At 51.7% G+C, this 24,453-nt stretch overlaps 2 protein-coding genes across 5 annotated transcripts in view; both read left to right on the top strand.

The window, feature by feature from the left end:
* LOC137351805 (uncharacterized) overlaps positions 1 to 22,916 on the top strand; it is a gene marked incomplete at its 3' end in the record, with an annotated part of 43,205 nt that extends 20,289 nt beyond the window's left edge. The window contains exons 4-5 of the mRNA XM_068016662.1: positions 17,962 to 18,188; positions 22,518 to 22,916. Of these exons, the coding sequence (XP_067872763.1) occupies positions 17,962 to 18,188; positions 22,518 to 22,916 (626 nt within the window). The remainder of the gene's footprint in view (positions 1 to 17,961; positions 18,189 to 22,517) is intronic.
* The window catches only part of dnah5 (dynein, axonemal, heavy chain 5), a 610,401-nt gene that overhangs the window by 439,597 nt on the left and 146,351 nt on the right, over positions 1 to 24,453 (top strand). The window lies entirely within an intron of this gene.

Genomic DNA, 24,453 nt, shown 5'->3' with positions numbered 1-24,453 from the left:
ACAGAAACAGCAGCAATGGTAGAGGGGGATCCAGGAGTTACAGAAACAGCAGCAATGGTAGAGGTGGATCCAGTTGTTACAGAAACAGCAGCAGTGGTCGAGGGGAGTCCAGGAGTTACAGAAACAGCAGCAGTGGTAGAGGTAGATCCAGGAGTTACAGAAACAACAGCAGTGGTAGAAGGGGATCCAGGAGTTACAGAAACAGCAGCAGTGGTAGAAGGGGATCCAGGAGTTACAGAAACAGCAGCAATGGTAGAGGGGGATCCAGGAGTTACAGAAACAGCAGCAATGGTAGAGGTGGATCCAGTTGTTACAGAAACAGCAGCAGTAGTTGAGGGGATTCCAGGAGTTTCAGAAACAGCAGCAGTGGTAGAGGTAGATCCAGGAGTTACAGAAACAACAGCAGTGGTAGAAGGGGATCCAGGAGTTACAGAAACAGCAGCAGTGGTAGAAGGGGATCCAGGAGTTACAGAAACAGCAGCAGTGGTAGAAGGGAGTCCTGGTGTTAGAGAAACAGCAGGAGTGGTGGAAGGGAGTCCAGGTGTTACAACAGCAGCAGCAGTGGTAGAGGAGGATCCAGGAGTTACAGAAACAACAGCAGTGGTAGAAGGGAGTCCAGGAGTTACAGAAACAGCAGCAGTGGTAGAAGGGAGTCCAGGTGTTACAACAGCAGCAGCAGTGGGAGAGGAGGATCCAGGAGCTACAGAAACAACAGCAGTGGTAGAAGGCAGTCCAGGATTTACAGAAACAGCAGCAGTGGTAGAAGGGAGTCCAGGTGTTACAACAGCAGCAGCAGCGGTAGAGGAGGATCCAGGAGTTACAGAAACAACAGCAATGGTAGAAGGGAGTCCAGGTGTTACAACAGCAGCAGCAGCGGTAGAGGAGGATCCAGGGGTTACAGAAACAGCTGCAGTGGTAGAAGGCAGTCCAGGAGTTACAGAAACAGCAGCAGTGGTAGAAGGGAGTCCAGGTGTTACAACAGCAGCAGCAGCGGTAGAGGAGGATCCAGTGGTTACAGAAACAGCAGCAGTGGTTGAGGGGGATCCAGGAGTTACAGAAACAGCAGCAGTGGTAGAGGGGGATCCAGGAGTTACAGAAACAACAGCAGTGGTAGAGGGGAGTCCAGGAGTTACAGAAACAGCAGCAGTGGTAGAGGGGGATCCAGGAGTTTCAGAAACAGCAGCAGTGGTGGAGTGGGATCCAGGAGTTACAGAAACAGCAGCAGTGGTAGAGGGGGATCCAGGAGTTACAGAAACAGCAGCAGTGGTGGAGTGGGATCCAGGAGTTACAGAAACAGCAGCAGTGGTAGAAGGGAGTCCAGGAGTTACAGAAACAGCAGCAGTGGTAGAAGGCGGTCCAGGAGTTACAGAAACAGCAGCAGTGGTAGAAGGGAGTCCAGGGGTTACAACAACAGCAGCAGCGGTAGAGGAGGATCCAGTGGTTACAGAAACAGCAGCAGTGGTAGAAGGGGATCCAGGAGTAACAGAAACAGCAGCAGTGGGAGAGGAGGATCCAGGAATTACAGAAACAGCAGCAGTGGTGTAGTGGGATCCAGGAGTTACAGAAACAGCAGCAGTGGTAGAAGGGGATCCAGGTGTTACAACAGCAGCAGCAGTGGTAGAGGAGGATCCAGGAGTTACAGAAACAGCAGCAGTGGTATAGGGGGATCCAGGAATTACAGAAACAGCAGCAGTGGTAGAGGGGGATCCCGGAATTACAGAAACAGCAGCAGTGGTATAGGGGGATCCAGGAATTACAGAAACAGCAGCAGTGGTAGAGGGGGATCCCGGAATTACAGAAACAGCAGCAGTGGTAGAGAGGGATCCTGGAATTACAGAAACAGCAGCAGTGGTAGAGGGGGATCCCGGAATTACAGAAACAACAGCAGTGGTAGAGAAGGATCCAGGAGTTACAGAAACAGCAGCAATGGTAGAGGTGGATCCAGTTGTTACAGAAACAGCAGCAGTGGTAGAGGGGAGTCCAGGAGTTACAGAAACAGCAGCAGTGGTAGAGGTAGATCCAGGAGTTACAGAAACAACAGCAGTGGTAGAAGGGGATCCAGGAGTTACAGAAACAGCAGCAGTGGTAGAAGGGGATCCAGGAGTTACAGAAACAGCAGCAATGGTAGAGGGGGATCCAGGAGTTACAGAAACAGCAGCAATGGTAGAGGTGGATCCAGTTGTTACAGAAACAGCAGCAGTGGTAGAGGGGAGTCCAGGAGTTACAGAAACAGCAGCAGTGGTAGAGGTAGATCCAGGAGTTACAGAAACAACAGCAGTGGTAGAAGGGGATCCAGGAGTTACAGAAACAGCAGCAGTGGTAGAAGGGGATCTAGGAGTTACAGAAACAGCAGCAGTGGTGGAGTGGGATCCAGGAGTTACAGAAACAGCAGCAGTGGTAGAGGGGGATCCAGGAGTTACAGAAACAGCAGCAATGGTAGAGGTGGATCCAGTTGTTACAGAAACAGCAGCAGTAGTTGAGGGGAGTCCAGGAGTTTCAGAAACAGCAGCGGTGGTAGAGGTAGATCCAGGAGTTACAGAAACAACAGCAGTGGTAGAAGGGGATCCAGGAGTTACAGAAACAGCAGCAGTGGTAGAAGGGGATCCAGGAGTTACAGAAACAGCAGCAGTGGTAGAAGGGAGTCCTGGTGTTACAGAAACAGCAGGAGTGGTAGAAGGGAATCCAGGTGTTACAACAGCAGCAGCAGCGGTAGAGAAGGATCCAGGAGTTACAGAAACAGCAGCAATGGTAGAGGGGGTTCCAGGAGTTACAGAAACAGCAGAAGTGGTGGAAGGGAGTCCAGATGTTACAACAGCAGCAGCAGTGGTAGAGGAGGATCCAGGAGTTACAGAAACAACAGCAGTGGTAGAAGGGAGTCCAGGAGTTACAGAAACAGCAGCAGTGGTAGAAGGGAGTCCAGGTGTTACAACAGCAGCAGCAGCGGTAGAGGAGGATCCAGGAGTTACAGAAACAACAGCAATGGTAGAAGGGAGTCCAGGTGTTACAACAGCAGCAGCAGCGGTAGAGGAGGATCCAGGGGTTACAGAAACAGCTGCAGTGGTAGAAGGCAGTCCAGGAGTTACAGAAACAGCAGCAGTGGTAGAAGGGAGTCCAGGTGTTACAACAGCAGCAGCAGCGGTAGAGGAGGATCCAGGAGTTACAGAAACAGCAGCAGTGGTAGAGGGGGATCCAGGAGTTACAGAAACAACAGCAGTGGTAGAGGGGAGTCCAGGAGTTACAGAAACAGCAGCAGTGGTAGAGGGGGATCCAGGAGTTTCAGAAACAGCAGCAGTGGTGGAGTGGGATCCAGGAGTTACAGAAACAGCAGCAGTGGTAGAGGGGGATCCAGGAGTTACAGAAACAGCAGCAGTGGTGGAGTGGGATCCAGGAGTTACAGAAACAGCAGCAGTGGTAGAAGGGAGTCCAGGAGTTACAGAAACAGCAGCAGTGGTAGAAGGGAGTCCAGGAGTTACAGAAACAGCAGCAGTGGTAGAAGGCAGTCCAGGAGTTACAGAAACAGCAGCAGTGGTAGAAGGGAGTCCAGGTGTTACAACAACAGCAGCAGCGGTAGAGGAGGATCCAGTGGTTACAGAAACAGCAGCAGTGGTAGAAGGGGATCCAGGAGTAACAGAAACAGCAGCAGTGGGAGAGGAGGATCCAGGAATTACAGAAACAGCAGCAGTGGTGGAGTGGGATCCAGGAGTTACAGAAACAGCAGCAGTGGTAGAAGGGGATCCAGGTGTTACAACAGCAGCAGCAGTGGTAGAGGAGGATCCAGGAGTTACAGAAACAGCAGCAGTGGTATAGGGGGATCCCGGAATTACAGAAACAGCAGCAGTGGTAGAGGGGGATCCTGGAATTACAGAAACAGCAGCAGTGGTAGAGGGGGATCCTGGAATTACAGAAACAGCAGCAGTGGTAGAGGGGGATCCCGGAATTACAGAAACAACAGCAGTGGTAGAGAAGGATCCAGGAGTTACAGAAACAGCAGCAATGGTAGAGGTGGATCCAGTTGTTACAGAAACAGCAGCAGTGGTAGAGGGGAGTCCAGGAGTTACAGAAACAGCAGCAGTGGTAGAGGTAGATCCAGGAGTTACAGAAACAACAGCAGTGGTAGAAGGGGATCCAGGAGTTACAGAAACAGCAGCAGTGGTAGAAGGGGATCCAGGAGTTACAGAAACAGCAGCAATGGTAGAGGGGGATCCAGGAGTTACAGAAACAGCAGCAATGGTAGAGGTGGATCCAGTTGTTACAGAAACAGCAGCAGTGGTAGAGGGGAGTCCAGGAGTTACAGAAACAGCAGCAGTGGTAGAGGTAGATCCAGGAGTTGCAGAAACAACAGCAGTGGTAGAAGGGGATCCAGGAGTTACAGAAACAGCAGCAGTGGTAGAAGGGGATCCAGGAGTTACAGAAACAGCAGCAGTGGTAGAAGGGAGTCCTGGTGTTACAGAAACAGCAGGAGTGGTAGAAGGGAATCCAGGTGTTACAACAGCAGCAGCAGCGGTAGAGAAGGATCCAGGAGTTACAGAAACAGCAGCAATGGTAGAGGGGGATCCAGGAGTTACAGAAACAGCAGCAGTGGTGGAAGGGAGTCCAGATGTTACAACAGCAGCAGCAGTGGTAGAGGAGGATCCAGGAGTTACAGAAACAACAGCAGTGTTAGAAGGGAGTCCAGGAGTTACAGAAACAGCAGCAGTGGTGGAAGGGAGTCCAGATGTTACAACAGCAGCAGCAGTGGGAGAGGAGGATCCAGGAGCTACAGAAACAACAGCAGTGGTAGAAGGCAGTCCAGGAGTTACAGAAACAGCAGCAGTGGTAGAAGGGAGTCCAGGTGTTACAACAGCAGCAGCAGCGGTAGAGGAGGATCCAGGAGTTACAGAAACAACAGCAATGGTAGAAGGGAGTCCAGGTGTTACAACAGCAGCAGCAGCGGTAGAGGAGGATCCAGGGGTTACAGAAACAGCTGCAGTGGTAGAAGGCAGTCCAGGAGTTACAGAAACAGCAGCAGTGGTTGAGGGGAGTCCAGGAGTTACAGAAACAGCAGCAGTGGTAGAGGGGGATCCAGGAGTTACAGAAACAACAGCAGTGGTAGAGGGGAGTCCAGGAGTTACAGAAACAGCAGCAGTGGTAGAGGGGGATCCAGGAGTTTCAGAAACAGCAGCAGTGGTGGAGTGGGATCCAGGAGTTACAGAAAAAGCAGCAGTGGTAGAGGGGGATCCAGGAGTTACAGAAACAGCAGCAGTGGTGGAGTGGGATCCAGGAGTTACAGAAACAGCAGCAGTGGTAGAAGGGAGTCCAGGAGTTACAGAAACAGCAGCAGTGGTAGAAGGGAGTCCAGGGGTTACAACAACAGCAGCCGCGGTAGAGGAGGATCCAGTGGTTACAGAAACAGCAGCAGTGGTAGAAGGGAGTCCAGGAGTTACAGAAACAGCAGCAGTGGTAGAAGGCAGTCCAGGAGTTACAGAAACAGCAGCAGTGGTAGAAGGCAGTCCAGGAGTTACAGAAACAGCAGCAGTGGTAGAAGGGAGTCCAGGTGTTACAACAACAGCAGCAGCGGTAGAGGAGGATCCAGTGGTTACAGAAACAGCAGCAGTGGTAGAAGGGGATCCAGGAGTAACAGAAACAGCAGCAGTGGGAGAGGAGGATCCAGGAATTACAGAAACAGCAGCAGTGGTGGAGTGGGATCCAGGAGTTACAGAAACAGCAGCAGTGGTAGAAGGGGATCCAGGTGTTACAACAGCAGCAGCAGTGGTAGAGGAGGATCCAGGAGTTACAGAAACAGCAGCAGTGGTATAGGGGGATCCAGGAATTACAGAAACAGCAGCAGTGGTAGAGGGGGATCCCGGAATTACAGAAACAGCAGCAGTGGTAGAGGGGGATCCTGGAATTACAGAAACAGCAGCAGTGGTAGAGGGGGATCCTGGAATTACAGAAACAGCAGCAGTGGTAGAGGGGGATCCCGGAATTACAGAAACAACAGCAGTGGTAGAGAAGGATCCAGGAGTTACAGAAACAGCAGCAATGGTAGAGGTGGATCCAGTTGTTACAGAAACAGCAGCAGTGGTAGAGGGGAGTCCAGGAGTTACAGAAACAGCAGCAGTGGTAGAGGTAGATCCAGGAGTTACAGAAACAACAGCAGTGGTAGAAGGGGATCCAGGAGTTACAGAAACAGCAGCAGTGGTAGAAGGGGATCCAGGAGTTACAGAAACAGCAGCAATGGTAGAGGGGGATCCAGGAGTTACAGAAACAGCAGCAATGGTAGAGGTGGATCCAGTTGTTACAGAAACAGCAGCAGTGGTAGAGGGGAGTCCAGGAGTTACAGAAACAGCAGCAGTGGTAGAGGTAGATCCAGGAGTTACAGAAACAACAGCAGTGGTAGAAGGGGATCCAGGAGTTACAGAAACAGCAGCAGTGGTAGAAGGGGATCCAGGAGTTACAGAAACAGCAGCAATGGTAGAGGGGGATCCAGGAGTTACAGAAACAGCAGCAATGGTAGAGGTGGATCCAGTTGTTACAGAAACAGCAGCAGTAGTTGAGGGGAGTCCAGGAGTTTCAGAAACAGCAGCAGTGGTAGAGGTAGATCCAGGAGTTACAGAAACAACAGCAGTGGTAGAAGGGGATCCAGGAGTTACAGAAACAGCAGCAGTGGTAGAAGGGGATCCAGGAGTTACAGAAACAGCAGGAGTGGTAGAAGGGAATCCAGGTGTTACAACAGCAGCAGCAGCGGTAGAGAAGGATCCAGGAGTTACAGAAACAGCAGCAATGGTAGAGGGGGATCCAGGAGTTACAGAAACAGCAGCAGTGGTGGAAGGGAGTCCAGATGTTACAACAGCAGCAGCAGTGGTAGAGGAGGATCCAGGAGTTACAGAAACAACAGCAGTGGTAGAAGGGAGTCCAGGAGTTACAGAAACAGCAGCAGTGGTGGAAGGGAGTCCAGATGTTACAACAGCAGCAGCAGTGGGAGAGGAGGATCCAGGAGCTACAGAAACAACAGCAGTGGTAGAAGGCAGTCCAGGAGTTACAGAAACAGCAGCAGTGGTAGAAGGGAGTCCAGGTGTTACAACAGCAGCAGCAGCGGTAGAGGAGGATCCAGGAGTTACAGAAACAACAGCAATGGTAGAAGGGAGTCCAGGTGTTACAACAGCAGCAGCAGCGGTAGAGGAGGATCCAGGGGTTACAGAAACAGCTGCAGTGGTAGAAGGCAGTCCAGGAGTTACAGAAACAGCAGCAGTGGTTGAGGGGAGTCCAGGAGTTACAGAAACAGCAGCAGTGGTAGAGGGGGATCCAGGAGTTACAGAAACAACAGCAGTGGTAGAGGGGAGTCCAGGAGTTACAGAAACAGCAGCAGTGGTAGAGGGGGATCCAGGAGTTTCAGAAACAGCAGCAGTGGTGGAGTGGGATCCAGGAGTTACAGAAAAAGCAGCAGTGGTAGAGGGGGATCCAGGAGTTACAGAAACAGCAGCAGTGGTGGAGTGGGATCCAGGAGTTACAGAAACAGCAGCAGTGGTAGAAGGGAGTCCAGGAGTTACAGAAACAGCAGCAGTGGTAGAAGGGAGTCCAGGGGTTACAACAACAGCAGCCGCGGTAGAGGAGGATCCAGTGGTTACAGAAACAGCAGCAGTGGTAGAAGGGAGTCCAGGAGTTACAGAAACAGCAGCAGTGGTAGAAGGCAGTCCAGGAGTTACAGAAACAGCAGCAGTGGTAGAAGGCAGTCCAGGAGTTACAGAAACAGCAGCAGTGGTAGAAGGGAGTCCAGGTGTTACAACAACAGCAGCAGCGGTAGAGGAGGATCCAGTGGTTACAGAAACAGCAGCAGTGGTAGAAGGGGATCCAGGAGTAACAGAAACAGCAGCAGTGGGAGAGGAGGATCCAGGAATTACAGAAACAGCAGCAGTGGTGGAGTGGGATCCAGGAGTTACAGAAACAGCAGCAGTGGTAGAAGGGGATCCAGGTGTTACAACAGCAGCAGCAGTGGTAGAGGAGGATCCAGGAGTTACAGAAACAGCAGCAGTGGTATAGGGGGATCCAGGAATTACAGAAACAGCAGCAGTGGTAGAGGGGGATCCCGGAATTACAGAAACAGCAGCAGTGGTAGAGGGGGATCCTGGAATTACAGAAACAGCAGCAGTGGTAGAGGGGGATCCTGGAATTACAGAAACAGCAGCAGTGGTAGAGGGGGATCCCGGAATTACAGAAACAACAGCAGTGGTAGAGAAGGATCCAGGAGTTACAGAAACAGCAGCAATGGTAGAGGTGGATCCAGTTGTTACAGAAACAGCAGCAGTGGTAGAGGGGAGTCCAGGAGTTACAGAAACAGCAGCAGTGGTAGAGGTAGATCCAGGAGTTACAGAAACAACAGCAGTGGTAGAAGGGGATCCAGGAGTTACAGAAACAGCAGCAGTGGTAGAAGGGGATCCAGGAGTTACAGAAACAGCAGCAATGGTAGAGGGGGATCCAGGAGTTACAGAAACAGCAGCAATGGTAGAGGTGGATCCAGTTGTTACAGAAACAGCAGCAGTGGTAGAGGGGAGTCCAGGAGTTACAGAAACAGCAGCAGTGGTAGAGGTAGATCCAGGAGTTACAGAAACAACAGCAGTGGTAGAAGGGGATCCAGGAGTTACAGAAACAGCAGCAGTGGTAGAAGGGGATCCAGGAGTTACAGAAACAGCAGCAATGGTAGAGGGGGATCCAGGAGTTACAGAAACAGCAGCAATGGTAGAGGTGGATCCAGTTGTTACAGAAACAGCAGCAGTAGTTGAGGGGAGTCCAGGAGTTTCAGAAACAGCAGCAGTGGTAGAGGTAGATCCAGGAGTTACAGAAACAACAGCAGTGGTAGAAGGGGATCCAGGAGTTACAGAAACAGCAGCAGTGGTAGAAGGGGATCCAGGAGTTACAGAAACAGCAGGAGTGGTAGAAGGGAATCCAGGTGTTACAACAGCAGCAGCAGCGGTAGAGGAGGATCCAGGAGTTACAGAAACAGCAGCAATGGTAGAGGGGGATCCAGGAGTTACAGAAACAGCAGAAGTGGTGGAAGGGAGTCCAGGTGTTACAACAGCAGCAGCAGTGGTAGAGGAGGATCCAGGAGTTACAGAAACAACAGCAGTGGTAGAAGGGAGTCCAGGAGTTACAGAAACAGCAGCAGTGGTAGAAGGGAGTCCAGGTGTTACAACAGCAGCAGCAGCGGTAGAGGAGGATCCAGGGGTTACAGAAACAACAGCAATGGTAGAAGGAGTCCAGGTGTTACAACAGCAGCAGCAGCGGTAGAGGAGGATCCAGGGGTTACAGAAACAGCTGCAGTGGTAGAAGGCAGTCCAGGAGTTACAGAAACAGCAGCAGTGGTAGAGGGGGATCCAGGAGTTACAGAAACAACAGCAGTGGTAGAGGGGAGTCCAGGAGTTACAGAAACAGCAGCAGTGGTAGAGGGGGATCCAGGAGTTTCAGAAACAGCAGCAGTGGTGGAGTGGGATCCAGGAGTTACAGAAACAGCAGCAGTGGTAGAGGGGGATCCAGGAGTTACAGAAACAGCAGCAGTGGTGGAGTGGGATCCAGGAGTTACAGAAACAGCAGCAGTGGTAGAAGGGAGTCCAGGAGTTACAGAAACAGCAGCAGTGGTAGAAGGCAGTCCAGGAGTTACAGAAACAGCAGCAGTGGTAGAAGGGAGTCCAGGTGTTACAACAACAGCAGCAGCGGTAGAGGAGGATCCAGTGGTTACAGAAACAGCAGCAGTGGTAGAAGGGGATCCAGGAGTAACAGAAACAGCAGCAGTGGGAGAGGAGGATCCAGGAATTACAGAAACAGCAGCAGTGGTGGAGTGGGATCCAGGCGTTACAGAAACAGCAGCAGTGGTAGAAGGGGATCCAGGTGTTACAACAGCAGCAGCAGTGGTAGAGGAGGATCCAGGAGTTGCAGAAACAGCAGCAGTGGTAGAAGGGGATCCAGGTGTTACAACAGCAGCAGCAGTGGTAGAGGGGGATCCAGGAATTACAGAAACAGCAGCAGTGGTAGAGGGGGATCCCGGAATTACAGAAACAGCAGCAGTGGTAGAGGGGGATCCTGGAATTACAGAAACAGCAGCAGTGGTAGAGGGGGATCCTGGAATTACAGAAACAGCAGCAGTGGTGGAGTGGGATCCAGGAGTTACAGAAACAGCAGCAGTGGTAGAAGGGGATCCAGGTGTTACAACAGCAGCAGCAGTGGTAGAGGGGGATCCAGGAATTACAGAAACAGCAGCAGTGGTAGAGGGGGATCCCGGAATTACAGAAACAGCAGCAGTGGTAGAGGGGGATCCTGGAATTACAGAAACAGCAGCAGTGGTAGAGGGGGATCCTGGAATTACAGAAACAGCAGCAGTGGTAGAGGGGGATCCCGGAATTACAGAAACAACAGCAGTGGTAGAGAAGGATCCAGGAGTTACAGAAACAGCAGCAATGGTAGAGGGGGATCCAGGAGTGACAGAAACAGCAGCAATGGTAGAGGTGGATCCAGTTGTTACAGAAACAGCAGCAGTGGTAGAGGGGAGTCCAGGAGTTACAGAAACAGCAGCAGTGGTAGAGGTAGATCCAGGAGTTACAGAAACAACAGCAGTGGTAGAAGGGGATCCAGGAGTTACAGAAACAGCAGCAGTGGTAGAAGGGGATCCAGGAATTACAGAAACAGCAGCAATGGTAGAGGGGGATCCAGGAGTTACAGAAACAGCAGCAATGGTAGAGGTGGATCCAGTTGTTACAGAAACAGCAGCAGTGGTAGAGGGGAGTCCAGGAGTTACAGAAACAGCAGCAGTGGTAGAGGTAGATCCAGGAGTTACAGAAACAACAGCAGTGGTAGAAGGGGATCCAGGAGTTACAGAAACAGCAGCAGTGGTAGAAGGGGATCCAGGAGTTACAGAAACAGCAGCAGTGGTAGAAGGGAGTCCTGGTGTTACAGAAACAGCAGGAGTGGTAGAAGGGAATCCAGGTGTTACAACAGCAGCAGCAGCGGTAGAGAAGGATCCAGGAGTTACAGAAACAGCAGCAATGGTAGAGGGGGATCCAGGAGTTACAGAAACAGCAGCAGTGGTGGAAGGGAGTCCAGATGTTACAACAGCAGCAGCAGTGGTAGAGGAGGATCCAGGAGTTACAGAAACAACAGCAGTGGTAGAAGGGAGTCCAGGAGTTACAGAAACAGCAGCCGTGGTAGAAGGGAGTCCAGGTGTTACAACAGCAGCAGCAGTGGGAGAGGAGGATCCAGGAGCTACAGAAACAACAGCAGTGGTAGAAGGGAGTCCAGGATTCACAGAAACAGCAGCAGTGGTAGAAGGGAGTCCAGGTGTTACAGAAACAGCAGCCGTGGTAGAAGGGAGTCCAGGTGTTACAACAGCAGCAGCAGCGGTAGAGGAGGATCCAGGAGTTACAGAAACAACAGCAGTGGTAGAAGGGAGTCCAGGAGTTACAGAAACAGCAGCCGTGGTAGAAGGGAGTCCAGGTGTTACAACAGCAGCAGCAGCGGTAGAGGAGGATCCAGGAGTTACAGAAACAACAGCAGTGGTAGAAGGGAGTCCAGGAGTTACAGAAACAGCAGCAATGGTAGAAGGGAGTCCAGGTGTTACAACAGCAGCAGCAGCGGTAGAGGAGGATCCAGGGGTTACAGAAACAGCTGCAGTGGTAGAAGGCAGTCCAGGAGTTACAGAAACAGCAGCAGTGGTAGAAGGGAGTCCAGGTGTTACAACAGCAGCAGCAGCGGTAGAGGAGGATCCAGGGGTTACAGAAACAGCAGCAGTGGTTGAGGGGAGTCCAGGAGTTACAGAAACAGCAGCAGTGGTAGAGGGGGATCCAGGAGTTACAGAAACAACAGCAGTGGTAGAGGGGAGTCCAGGAGTTACAGAAACAGCAGCAGTGGTAGAGGGGGATCCAGGAGTTTCAGAAACAGCAGCAGTGGTGGAGTGGGATCCAGGAGTTACAGAAACAGCAGCAGTGGTAGAGGGGGATCCAGGAGTTACAGAAACAGCAGCAGTGGTGGAGTGGGATCCAGGAGTTACAGAAACAGCAGCAGTGGTAGAAGGGAGTCCAGGAGTTACAGAAACAGCAGCAGTGGTAGAAGGCAGTCCAGGAGTTTCAGAAACAGCAGCAGTGGTAGAAGGCAGTCCAGGAGTTACAGAAACAGCAGCAGTGGTAGAAGGGAGTCCAGGTGTTACAACAACAGCAGCAGCGGTAGAGGAGGATCCAGTGGTTACAGAAACAGCAGCAGTGGTAGAAGGGGATCCAGGAGTAACAGAAACAGCAGCAGTGGGAGAGGAGGATCCAGGAATTACAGAAACAGCAGCAGTGGTAGAGGGGGATCCAGGAGTGACAGAAACAACAGCAATGGTAGAGGGGGATCCAGGAGTTACAGAAACAGCAGCAGCAGTGGTAGAGGGGGATCCTGGAATTACAGAAACAGCAGCAGTGGTAGAGGGGGATCCAGGAGTTACAGAAACAACAGCAATGGTAGAGGGGGATCCAGGAGTTACAGAAACAGCAGCAGTGGTAGAGGAGGATCCAGGAGTTTCAGAAACAGCAGCAGTGGTAGAAGGGAGTCCAGGTGTGACAGAAACAGCAGCAGCAGTGGTAGAGGAGGATCCAGGAGTTACAGAAACAGCAGCAATGGTAGAGGTGGATCCAGTTGTTACAGAAACAGCAGCAGTAGTTGAGGGGAGTCCAGGAGTTTCAGAAACAGCAGCAGTGGTAGAGGTAGATCCAGGAGTTACAGAAACAACAGCAGTGGTAGAAGGGGATCCAGGAGTTACAGAAACAGCAGCAGTGGTAGAAGGGAGTCCTGGTGTTACAGAAACAGCAGGAGTGGTAGAAGGGAATCCAGGTGTTACAACAGCAGCAGCAGCGGTAGAGAAGGATCCAGGAGTTACAGAAACAGCAGCAATGGTAGAGGGGGATCCAGGAGTTACAGAAACAGCAGAAGTGGTGGAAGGGAGTCCAGGTGTTACAACAGCAGCAGCAGTGGTAGAGGAGGATCCAGGAGTTACAGAAACAACAGCAGTGGTAGAAGGGAGTCCAGGAGTTACAGAAACAGCAGCAGTGGTAGAAGGGAGTCCAGGTGTTACAACAGCAGCAGCAGTGGTAGAGGAGGATCCAGGAGTTACAGAAACAACAGCAGTGGTAGAAGGGAGTCCAGGAGTTACAGAAACAGCAGCAATGGTAGAAGGGAGTCCAGGTGTTACAACAGCAGCAGCAGCGGTAGAGGAGGATCCAGGGGTTACAGAAACAGCTGCAGTGGTAGAAGGCAGTCCAGGAGTTACAGAAACAGCAGCAGTGGTAGAAGGGAGTCCAGGTGTTACAACAGCAGCAGCAGCGGTAGAGGAGGATCCAGGGGTTACAGAAACAGCAGCAGTGGTTGAGGGGAGTCCAGGAGTTACAGAAACAGCAGCAGTGGTAGAGGGGGATCCAGGAGTTACAGAAACAACAGCAGTGGTAGAGGGGAGTCCAGGAGTTACAGAAACAGCAGCAGTGGTAGAGGGGGATCCAGGAGTTTCAGAAACAGCAGCAGTGGTGGAGTGGGATCCAGGAGTTACAGAAACAGCAGCAGTGGTAGAGGGGGATCCAGGAGTTACAGAAACAGCAGCAGTGGTGGAGTGGGATCCAGGAGTTACAGAAACAGCAGCAGTGGTAGAAGGGAGTCCAGGAGTTACAGAAACAGCAGCAGTGGTAGAAGGCAGTCCAGGAGTTACAGAAACAGCAGCAGTGGTAGAAGGCAGTCCAGGAGTTACAGAAACAGCAGCAGTGGTAGAAGGGAGTCCAGGTGTTACAACAACAGCAGCAGCGGTAGAGGAGGATCCAGTGGTTACAGAAACAGCAGCAGTGGTAGAAGGGGATCCAGGAGTAAAAGAAACAGCAGCAGTGGGAGAGGAGGATCCAGGAATTACAGAAACAGCAGCAGTGGTGGAGTGGGATCCAGGAGTTACAGAAACAGCAGCAGTGGTAGAAGGGGATCCAGGTGTTACAACAGCAGCAGCAGTGGTAGAGGAGGATCCAGGAGTTACAGAAACAGCAGCAGTGGTATAGGGGGATCCAGGAATTACAGAAACAGCAGCAGTGGTAGAGGGGGATCCCGGAATTACAGAAACAGCAGCAGTGGTAGAGGGGGATCCTGGAATTACAGAAACAGCAGCAGTGGTAGAGGGGGATCCTGGAATTACAGAAACAGCAGCAGTGGTAGAGGGGGATCCCGGAATTACAGAAACAACAGCAGTGGTAGAGAAGGATCCAGGAGTTACAGAAACAGCAGCAATGGTAGAGGTGGATCCAGTTGTTACAGAAACAGCAGCAATGGTAGAGGTGGATCCAGTTGTTACAGAAACAGCAGCAGTGGTAGAGGGGAGTCCAGGAGTTACAGAAACAGCAGCAGTGGTAGAGGTAGATCCAGGAGTTACAGAAACAACAGCAGTGGTAGAAGGGGATCCAGGAGTTACAGAAACAGCAGCAGTGGTAGAAGGGGATCCAGGAGTTACAGAAACAGCAGCAATGGTAGAGGGGGATCCAGGAGTTACAGAAACAGCAGCAATGGTAGAGGTGGATCCAGTTGTTACAGAAACAGCAGCAGTGGTAGAGGGGAGTCCAGGAGTTACAGAAACAGCAGCAGTGGTAGAGGTAGATCCAGGAGTTACAGAAACAACAGCAGTGGTAGAAGGGGATCCAGGAGTTACAGAAACAGCAGCAGTGGTAGAAGGGGATCCAGGAGTTACAGAAACAGCAGCAGTGGTAGAAGGGAGTCCTGGTGTTACAGAAACAGCAGGAGTGGTAGAAGGGAATCCAGGTGTTACAACAGCAGCAGCAGCGGTAGAGAAGGATCCAGGAGTTACAGAAACAGCAGCAATGGTAGAGGGGGATCCAGGAGTTACAGAAACAGCAGCAGTGGTGGAAGGGAGTCCAGATGTTACAACAGCAGCAGCAGTGGTAGAGGAGGATCCAGGAGTTACAGAAACAACAGCAGTGGTAGAAGGGAGTCCAGGAGTTACAGAAACAGCAGCCGTGGTAGAAGGGAGTCCAGGTGTTACAACAGCAGCAGCAGTGGGAGAGGAGGATCCAGGAGCTACAGAAACAATAGCAGTGGTAGAAGGCAGTCCAGGATTTACAGAAACAGCAGCAGTGGTAGAAGGGAGTCCAGGTGTTACAACAGCAGCAGCAGCGGTAGAGGAGGATCCAGGAGTTACAGAAACAACAGCAATGGTAGAAGGGAGTCCAGGTGTTACAACAGCAGCAGCAGCGGTAGAGGAGGATCCAGGGGTGACAGAAACAGCTGCAGTGGTAGAAGGCAGTCCAGGAGTTACAGAAACAGCAGCAGTGGTAGAAGGGAGTCCAGGTGTTACAACAGCAGCAGCAGCGGTAGAGGAGGATCCAGGGGTTACAGAAACAGCAGCAGTGGTTGAGGGGAGTCCAGGAGTTACAGAAACAGCAGCAGTGGTAGAGGGGGATCCAGGAGTTACAGAAACAACAGCAGTGGTAGAGGGGAGTCCAGGAGTTACAGAAACAGCAGCAGTGGTAGAGGGGGATCCAGGAGTTTCAGAAACAGCAGCAGTGGTGGAGTGGGATCCAGGAGTTACAGAAACAGCAGCAGTGGTAGAGGGGGATCCAGGAGTTACAGAAACAGCAGCAGTGGTGGAGTGGGATCCAGGAGTTACAGAAACAGCAGCAGTGGTAGAAGGGAGTCCAGGAGTTACAGAAACAGCAGCAGTGGTAGAAGGCAGTCCAGGAGTTACAGAAACAGCAGCAGTGGTAGAAGGCAGTCCAGGAGTTACAGAAACAGCAGCAGTGGTAGAAGGGAGTCCAGGTGTTACAAGAACAGCAGCAGCGGTAGAGGAGGATCCAGGGGTTACAGAAACAGCAGCAGTGGTAGAAGGGGATCCAGGAGTTACAGAAACAGCAGCAGTGGGAGAGGAGGATCCAGGAATTACAGAAACAGCAGCAGTGGTGGAGTGGGATCCAGGAGTTACAGAAACAGCAGCAGTGGTAGAAGGGGATCCAGGTGTTACAACAGCAGCAGCAGTGGTAGAGGAGGATCCAGGAGTTACAGAAACAGCAGCAGTGGTATAGGGGGATCCAGGAATTACAGAAACAGCAGCAGTGGTAGAGGGGGATCCCGGAATTACAGAAACAGCAGCAGTGGTAGAGGGGGATCCTGGAATTACAGAAACAGCAGCAGTGGTAGAGGGGGATCCTGGAATTACAGAAACAGCAGCAGTGGTAGAGGGGGATCCCGGAATTACAGAAACAGCAGCAGTGGTAGAGGGGGATCCTGGAATTACAGAAACAGCAGCAGTGGTAGAGGGGGATCCTGGAATTACAGAAACAGCAGCAGTGGTAGAGGGGGATCCAGGAGTGACAGAAACAACAGCAATGGTAGAGGGGGATCCAGGAGTTACAGAAACAGCAGCAGCAGTGGTAGAGGGGGATCCTGGAATTACAGAAACAGCAGCAGTGGTAGAGGGGGATCCAGGAGTTACAGAAACAACAGCAATGGTAGAGGGGGATCCAGGAGTTACAGAAACAGCAGCAGTGGTAGAGGAGGATCCAGGAGTTTCAGAAACAGCAGCAGTGGTAGAAGGGAGTCCAGGTGTTACAGAAACAGCAGCAGCAGTGGTAGAGGAGGATCCAGGAGTTTCAGAAACAGCAGCAGTGGTAGAAGGGAGTCCAGGTGTTACAACAGCAGCAGCAGTGGTAGAGGGGGATCCAGGAGTTACAGAAAGAGCAGCAGTGGTAGAAGGGAGTCCAGGAGTTACAGAAACAGCAGCAGCAGTGGTAGAGGGGGATCCAGGAGTTACAGAAACAACAGCAATGGTAGAGGGGGATCCAGGAGTTACAGAAACAGCAGCAGTGGTAGAGGTGGATCCAGGAGTTACAGAAACAGCAGTAGTGGTAGAAGGGAATCCAGGTGTTACAACAGGAGCAGCAGCGGTAGAGAAGGATCCAGGAGTTACAGAAACAGCAGCAGTGGTAGAGGAGGATCCAGGGGTTACAGAAACAGCAGCAGTGGTTGAGGGGAGTCCAGGAGTTACAGAAACAGCAGCAGTGGTAGAGGGGGATCCAGGAGTTACAGAAACAACAGCAGTGGTAGAAGGGGATCTAGGAGTTACAGAAACAGCAGCAGTGGTAGAGGTGGATCCAGAAGTTACAGAAACAGCAGCAGTGGTAGAAGGGGATCTAGGAGTTACAGAAACAGCAGCAGTGGTAGAAGGGAGTCCTGGTGTTACAGAAACAACAGCAGTGGTAGAGAAGGATCCAGGAGTTACAGAAACAGCAGCAATGGTAGAGGTGGATCCAGTTGTTTCAGAAACAGCAGCAGTGTTAGAGGGGAGCCCAGGAGTTACAGAAACAGCAGCAGTGGTAGAGGTAGATCCAGGAGTTACAGAAACAACAGCAGTGGTAGAAGGGGATCCAGGAGTTACAGAAACAGCAGCAGTGGTAGAAGAGGATCCAGGAGTTACAGAAACAGCAGCAATGGTAGAGGGGGATCCAGGAGTTACAGAAACAGCAGCAATGGTAGAGGGGAGTCCAGGAGTTACAGAAACAGCAGCAGTGGTAGAGGTAGATCCAGGAGTTACAGAAACAACAGCAGTAGTAGAAGGGGATCCAGGAGTTACAGAAACAGCAGCAGTGGTAGAAGAGGATCCAGGAGTTACAGAAACAGCAGCAGTGGTAGAAGGGAGTCCTGGTGTTACAGAAACAGCAGGAGTGGTAGAAGGGAATCCAGGTGTTACAACAGCAGCAGCAGCGGTAGAGAAGGATCCAGGAGTTACAGAAACAGCAGCAATGGTAGAGGGGGATCCAGGAGTTACAGAAACAGCAGCAGTGGTGGAAGGGAGTCCAGGTGTCACAACAGCAGCAGCAGTGGTAGAGGAGGATCCAGGAGTTACAGAAACAGCAGCAGTGGTAGAGGTGGATCCAGGAGTTACAGAAACAGCAGTAGTGGTAGAAGGGAATCCAGGTGTTACAACAGGAGCAGCAGCGGTAGAGAAGGATCCAGGAGTTACAGAAACAGCAGCAGTGGTAGAGGTGGATCCAGGAGTTACAGAAACAACAGCAATGGTAGAGGGGGATCCAGGAGTTACAGAAACAACAGCAATGGTAGAGGGGGATCCAGGAGTTACAGAAACAACAGCAATGGTAGAGGGGGATCCAAGAGTTACAGAAACAACAGCAGTGGTAGAGGGGGATCCAGGAGTTACAGAAAGAGCAGCAGTGGTAGAGGTGGATCCAGTAGTTACAGAAACAGCAGCAGTGGTAGAGGGGGATCCAGGAGTTACATAAACAACAGCAGTGGTAGAAGGGAGTCCAGGTGTTACAACAGCAGCAGCAGTGGTGGAGGGGGATCCAGGAGTTACATAAACAACAGCAGTGGGAGAAGGGAGTCCAGGTGTTACAACAGCAGCAGCAGTGGTAGAGGGGGATCCAGGAGTTACAGAAACAGCAGCAATCGTAGAAGGGAGTCCAGGTGTTACAACAGCAGCAGCGGTGGTAGAGGAGGATCCAGGAGTTACAGAAACAGTAGCAGTGGCAGAAGGGGATCCAGGAGTTATAGAAACAGCAGCAGTGGTAGTAGGGGATCCAGGAGTTACAGAAACAACAGCATTGGTAGAAGGGAGTCCTGGTGTTACAGAAACAGCAGTAGTGGTAGAAGGGAATCCAGGTGTTCCAACAGGAGCAGCAGCGGTAGAGAAGGATCCAGGAGTTACAGAAACAGCAGCAGTGGTAGTGGAGGATCCAGGAGTTACAGAAACAACAGCATTGGTAGAAGGGAGTCCAGGAGTTACAGAAACAGCAGCAGTGGTAGAGGGGGATCCAGGAATTACAGAAACAGCAGCAGTGGTAGAGGGGGATCCAGGAGTTACAGAAACAACAGCAGTGGTAGAGGTGGATCCAGAAGTTACAGAAACAGCAGCAGTGGTAGAAGGGGATCTAGGAGTTACAGAAACAGCAGCAGTGGTAGAAGGGAGTCCTGGTGTTACAGAAACAACAGCAGTGGTAGAGAAGGATCCAGGAGTTACAGAAACAGCAGCAATGGTAGAGGGGGATCCAGGAGTTACAGAAACAGCAGCAATGGTAGAGGTGGATCCAGTTGTTACAGAAACAGCAGCAGTGTTAGAGGGGAGCCCAGGAGTTACAGAAACAGCAGCAGTGGTAGAGGTAGATCCAGGAGTTACAGAAACAACAGCAGTGGTAGAAGGGGATCCAGGAGTTACAGAAACAGCAGCAGTGGTAGAAGAGGATCCAGGAGTTACAGAAACAGCAGCAATGGTAGAGGGGGATCCAGGAGTTACAGAAACAGCAGCAATGGTAGAGGTGGATCCAGTTGTTACAGAAACAGCAGCAGTGGTAGAGGGGAGTCCAGGAGTTACAGAAACAGCAGCAGTGGTAGAGGTAGATCCAGGAGTTACAGAAACAACAGCAGTGGTAGAAGGGGATCCAGGAGTTACAGAAACAGCAGCAGTGGTAGAAGAGGATCCAGGAGTTACAGAAACAGCAGCAGTGGTAGAAGGGAGTCCTGGTGTTACAGAAACAGCAGGAGTGGTAGAAGGGAATCCAGGTGTTACAACAGCAGCAGCAGCGGTAGAGAAGGATCCAGGAGTTACAGAAACAGCAGCAATGGTAGAGGGGGATCCAGGAGTTACAGAAACAACAGCAGTGGTAGAAGGGAGTCCAGGAGTTACAGAAACAGCAGCAGTGGTAGAAGGGAGTCCAGGTGTTACAACAGCAGCAGCAGTGGGAGAGGAGGATCCAGGAGCTACAGAAACAACAGCAGTGGTAGAAGGCAGTCCAGGATTTACAGAAACAGCAGCAGTGGTAGAAGGGAGTCCAGGTGTTACAACAGCAGCAGCAGCGGTAGAGGAGGATCCAGGAGTTACAGAAACAACAGCAATGGTAGAAGGGAGTCCAGGTGTTACAACAGCAGCAGCAGCGGTAGAGGAGGATCCAGGGGTTACAGAAACAGCTGCAGTGGTAGAAGGCAGTCCTGGAGTTACAGAAACAGCAGCAGTGGTCGAAGGGAGTCCAGGTGTTACAACAGCAGCAGCAGCGGTAGAGGAGGATCCAGGGGTTACAGAAACAGCAGCAGTGGTTGAGGGGAGTCCAGGAGTTACAGAAACAGCAGCAGTGGTAGAGGGGGATCCAGGAGTTACAGAAACAACAGCAGTGGTAGAGGGGAGTCCAGGAGTTACAGAAACAGCAGCAGTGGTAGAGGGGGATCCAGGAGTTACAGAAACAACAGCAGTGGTAGAGGGGAGTCCAGGAGTTTCAGAAACAGCAGCAGTGGTGGAGTGGGATCCAGGAGTTACAGAAACAGCAGCAGTGGTAGAGGGGGATCCAGGAGTTACAGAAACAGCAGCAGTGGTGGAGTGGGATCCAGGAGTTACAGAAACAGCAGCAGTGGTAGAAGGCAGTCCAGGAGTTACAGAAACAGCAGCAGTGGTAGAAGGCAGTCCAGGAGTTACAGAAACAGCAGCAGTGGTAGAAGGCAGTCCAGGAGTTACAGAAACAGCAGCAGTGGTAGAAGGGAGTCCAGGGGTTACAACAACAGCAGCAGCGGTAGAGGAGGATCCAGGGGTTACAGAAACAGCAGCAGTGGTAGAAGGGGATCCAGGAGTTACAGAAACAGCAGCAGTGGGAGAGGAGGATCCAGGAATTACAGAAACAGCTGCAGTGGTGGAGTGGGATCCAGGAGTTACAGAAACAGCAGCAGTGGTAGAAGGGGATCCAGGTGTTACAACAGCAGCAGCAGTGGTAGAGGAGGATCCAGGAGTTACAGAAACAGCAGCAGTGGTAGAGGGGGATCCAGGAATTACAGAAACAGCAGCAGTGGTAGAGGGGGATCCTGGAATTACAGAAACAGCAGCAGTGGTGGAGGGGGATCCTGGAATTACAGAAACAGCAGCAGTGGTAGAGGGGGATCCTGGAATTACAGAAACAGCAGCAGTGGTAGAGGGGGATCCTGGAATTGCAGAAACAGCAGCAGTGGTAGAGGGGGATCCTGGAATTACAGAAACAGCAGCAGTGGTAGAGGGGGATCCTGGAATTACAGAAACAGCAGCAGTGGTAGAGGGGGATCCAGGAGTTACAGAAACAACAGCAATGGTAGAGGGGGATCCAGGAGTTACAGAAACAGCAGCAGCAGTGGCAGAGGGGGATCCTGGAATTACAGAAACAGCAGCAGTGGTAGAGGGGGATCCAGGAGTTACAGAAACAACAGCAATGGTAGAGGGGGATCCAGGAGTTACAGAAACAGCAGCAGTGGTAGAGGAGGATCCAGGAGTTTCAGAAACAGCAGCAGTGGTAGAAGGGAGTCCAGGTGTTACAACAGCAGCAGCAGTGGCAGAGGGGGATCCAGGTGTTACAGAAACAGCAGCAGCAGTGGTAGAGGAGGATCCAGGAGTTTCAGAAACAGCAGCAGTGGTAGAAGGGAGTCCAGGTGTTACAACAGCAGCAGCAGTGGCAGAGGGGGATCCAGGAGTTACAGAAAGAGCAGCAGTGGTAGAAGGGAGTCCAGGAGTTACAGAAACAGCAGCAGCAGTGGTAGAGGGGGATCCAGGAGTTACAGAAACAACAGCAATGGTAGAGGGGGATCCAGGAGTTACAGAAACAGCAGCAGTGGTAGAGGAGGATCCAGAAGTCACAGAAACAGCAGCAGTGGTAGAGGGGAGTCCAGGAGTTACAGAAGCAGCAGCAGTGGTAGAAGGGGATCCAGGAGTTAGAGAAACAGCAGCAGTGGTAGAAGGGAGTCCTGGTGTTACAGATACAGCAGTAGTGGTAGAAGGGAGTCCAGGTGTTACAACAGCAGCAGCAGCGGTAGAGGAGGATCCAGGGGTTACAGAAACAGCTGCAGTGGTAGAAGGCAGTCCTGGAGTTACAGAAACAGCAGCAGTGGTCGAAGGGAGTCCAGGTGTTACAACAGCAGCAGCAGCGGTAGAGGAGGATCCAGGGGTTACAGAAACAGCAGCAGTGGTTGAGGGGAGTCCAGGAGTTACAGAAACAGCAGCAGTGGTAGAGGGGGATCCAGGAGTTACAGAAACAACAGCAGTGGTAGAGGGGAGTCCAGGAGTTACAGAAACAGCAGGAGTGGCAGAGGGGGATGCAGGAGTTTCAGAAACAGCAGCAGTGGTGGAGTGGGATCCAGGAGTTACAGAAACAGCAGCAGTGGTAGAGGGGGATCCAGGAGTTACAGAAACAGCAGCAGTGGTGGAGTGGGATCCAGGAGTTACAGAAACAGCAGCAGTGGTAGAAGGGAGTCCAGGAGTTACAGAAACAGCAGCAGTGGTAGAAGGCAGTCCAGGAGTTACAGAAACAGCAGCAGTGGTAGAAGGGAGTCCAGGGGTTACAACAACAGCAGCAGCGGTAGAGGAGGATCCAGGGGTTACAGAAACAGCAGCAGTGGTAGAAGGGGATCCAGGAGTTACAGAAACAGCAGCAGTGGGAGAGGAGGATCCAGGAATTACAGAAACAGCTGCAGTGGTGGAGTGGGATCCAGGAGTTACAGAAACAGCAGCAGTGGTAGAGGAGGATCCAGGAGTTACAGAAACAGCAGCAGTGGTAGAGGGGGATCCAGGAATTACAGAAACAGCAGCAGTGGTAGAGGGGGATCCTGGAATTACAGAAACAGCAGCAGTGGTAGAGGGGGATCCTGGAATTACAGAAACAGCAGCAGTGGTGGAGGGGGATCCTGGAATTACAGAAACAGCAGCAGTGGTAGAGGGGGATCCTGGAATTACAGAAACAGCAGCAGTGGTAGAGGGGGATCCTGGAATTACAGAAACAGCAGCAGTGGTAGAGGGGGATCCTGGAATTACAGAAACAGCAGCAGTGGTAGAGGGGGATCCTGGAATTACAGAAACAGCAGCAGTGGTAGAGGGGGATCCAGGAGTTACAGAAACAACAGCAATGGTAGAGGGGGATCCAGGAGTTACAGAAACAGCAGCAGTGGTAGAGGAGGATCCAGGAGTTTCAGAAACAGCAGCAGTGGTAGAAGGGAGTCCAGGTGTTACAGAAACAGCAGCAGCAGTGGTAGAGGAGGATCCAGGAGTTTCAGAAACAGCAGCAGTGGTAGAAGGGAGTCCAGGTGTTACAACAGCAGCAGCAGTGGCAGAGGGGGATCCAGGAGTTACAGAAAGAGCAGCAGTGGTAGAAGGGAGTCCAGGAGTTACAGAAACAGCAGCAGCAGTGGTAGAGGGGGATCCAGGAGTTACAGAAACAACAGCAATGGTAGAGGGGGATCCAGGAGTTACAGAAACAGCAGCAGTGGTAGAGGAGGATCCAGAAGTCACAGAAACAGCAGCAGTGGTTGAGGGGAGTGCAGGAGTTACAGAAGCAGCAGCAGTGGTAGAAGGGGATCCAGGAGTTAGAGAAACAGCAGCAGTGGTAAAAGGGAGTCCTGGTGTTACAGATACAGCAGTAGTGGTAGAAGGGAGTCCAGGTGTTACAACAGCAGCAGCAGCGGTAGAGGGGGATCCAGGAGTTACAGAAACAGCAGCAATGGTAGAGGGGGATCCAGGAGTTACAGAAACAGCAGCAGTGGTAGAAGCGAGTCCAGGTGTTACAACAGCAGCAGCAGCGGTAGAGGAGGATCCAGGAGTTACAGAAACAGCAGCAGTGGTAGAGGAGGATCCAGAAGCCACAGAAACAGCAGCAGTGGTAGAAGCGAGTCCAGGAGTTACAGAAACAGCAGCAGCAGTGGTAGAGGGGGATCCAGGAGTTACAGAAACAACAGCAATGGTAGAGGGGGATCCAGGAGTTACAGAAACAGCAGCAGTGGTTGAGGGGAGTCCAGGAGTTACAGAAACAGCAGCAGTGGTAGAGGTGGATCCAGTAGGTACAGAAACAGCAGCAGTGGTAGAGGTGGATCCAGTAGTTACAGAAACAGCAGCAGTGGTAGAGGTGGATCCAGTAGTTACAGAAACAGCAGCAGTGGTTGAAGGGAGTCCAGGAGTTACAGAAACAGCAGCAGTGGTAGAAGGGAGTCCTGGTGTTACAGAAACAGCAGCAGTGGTTGAAGGGAGTCCAGGAGTTACAGAAACAGCAGCAGTGGTAGAGGGGGATCCAGGAGTTACAGAAACAGCAGCAGTGGTAGAAGGGGATCCAGGAGTTACAGAAACAGCAGCAGTGGTAGAGGGGGATCCAGGAGTTACAGAAACAGCAGCAGTGGTGGAGTGGGATCCAGGAGTTACAGAAACAGCAGCAGTGGTGGAGTGGGATCCAGGAGTTACAGAAACAGCAGCAGTGGTAGAGGGGGATCCAGGAGTTACAGAAACAGCAGCAGTGGTGGAGTGGGATCCAGGACTTACAGAAACAGCAGCAGTGGTAGAAGGGGATCCAGGAGTTACAGAAACAGCAGCAGTGGTAGAGGGGGATCCAGGAGTTACAGAAACAGCAGCAGTGGTGGAGTGGGATCCAGGACTTACAGAAACAGCAGCAGTGGTAGAAGGGGATTCAGGTGTTACAACAG

Source organism: Heterodontus francisci, chromosome 2 (genome assembly GCF_036365525.1).
Source record: "Heterodontus francisci isolate sHetFra1 chromosome 2, sHetFra1.hap1, whole genome shotgun sequence".
Lineage (NCBI taxonomy): Eukaryota > Metazoa > Chordata > Chondrichthyes > Heterodontiformes > Heterodontidae > Heterodontus > Heterodontus francisci.
The sequence above is the reverse complement of the archived record's forward strand: the minus strand, read 5'-3'. Positions and strand labels throughout refer to the sequence as shown.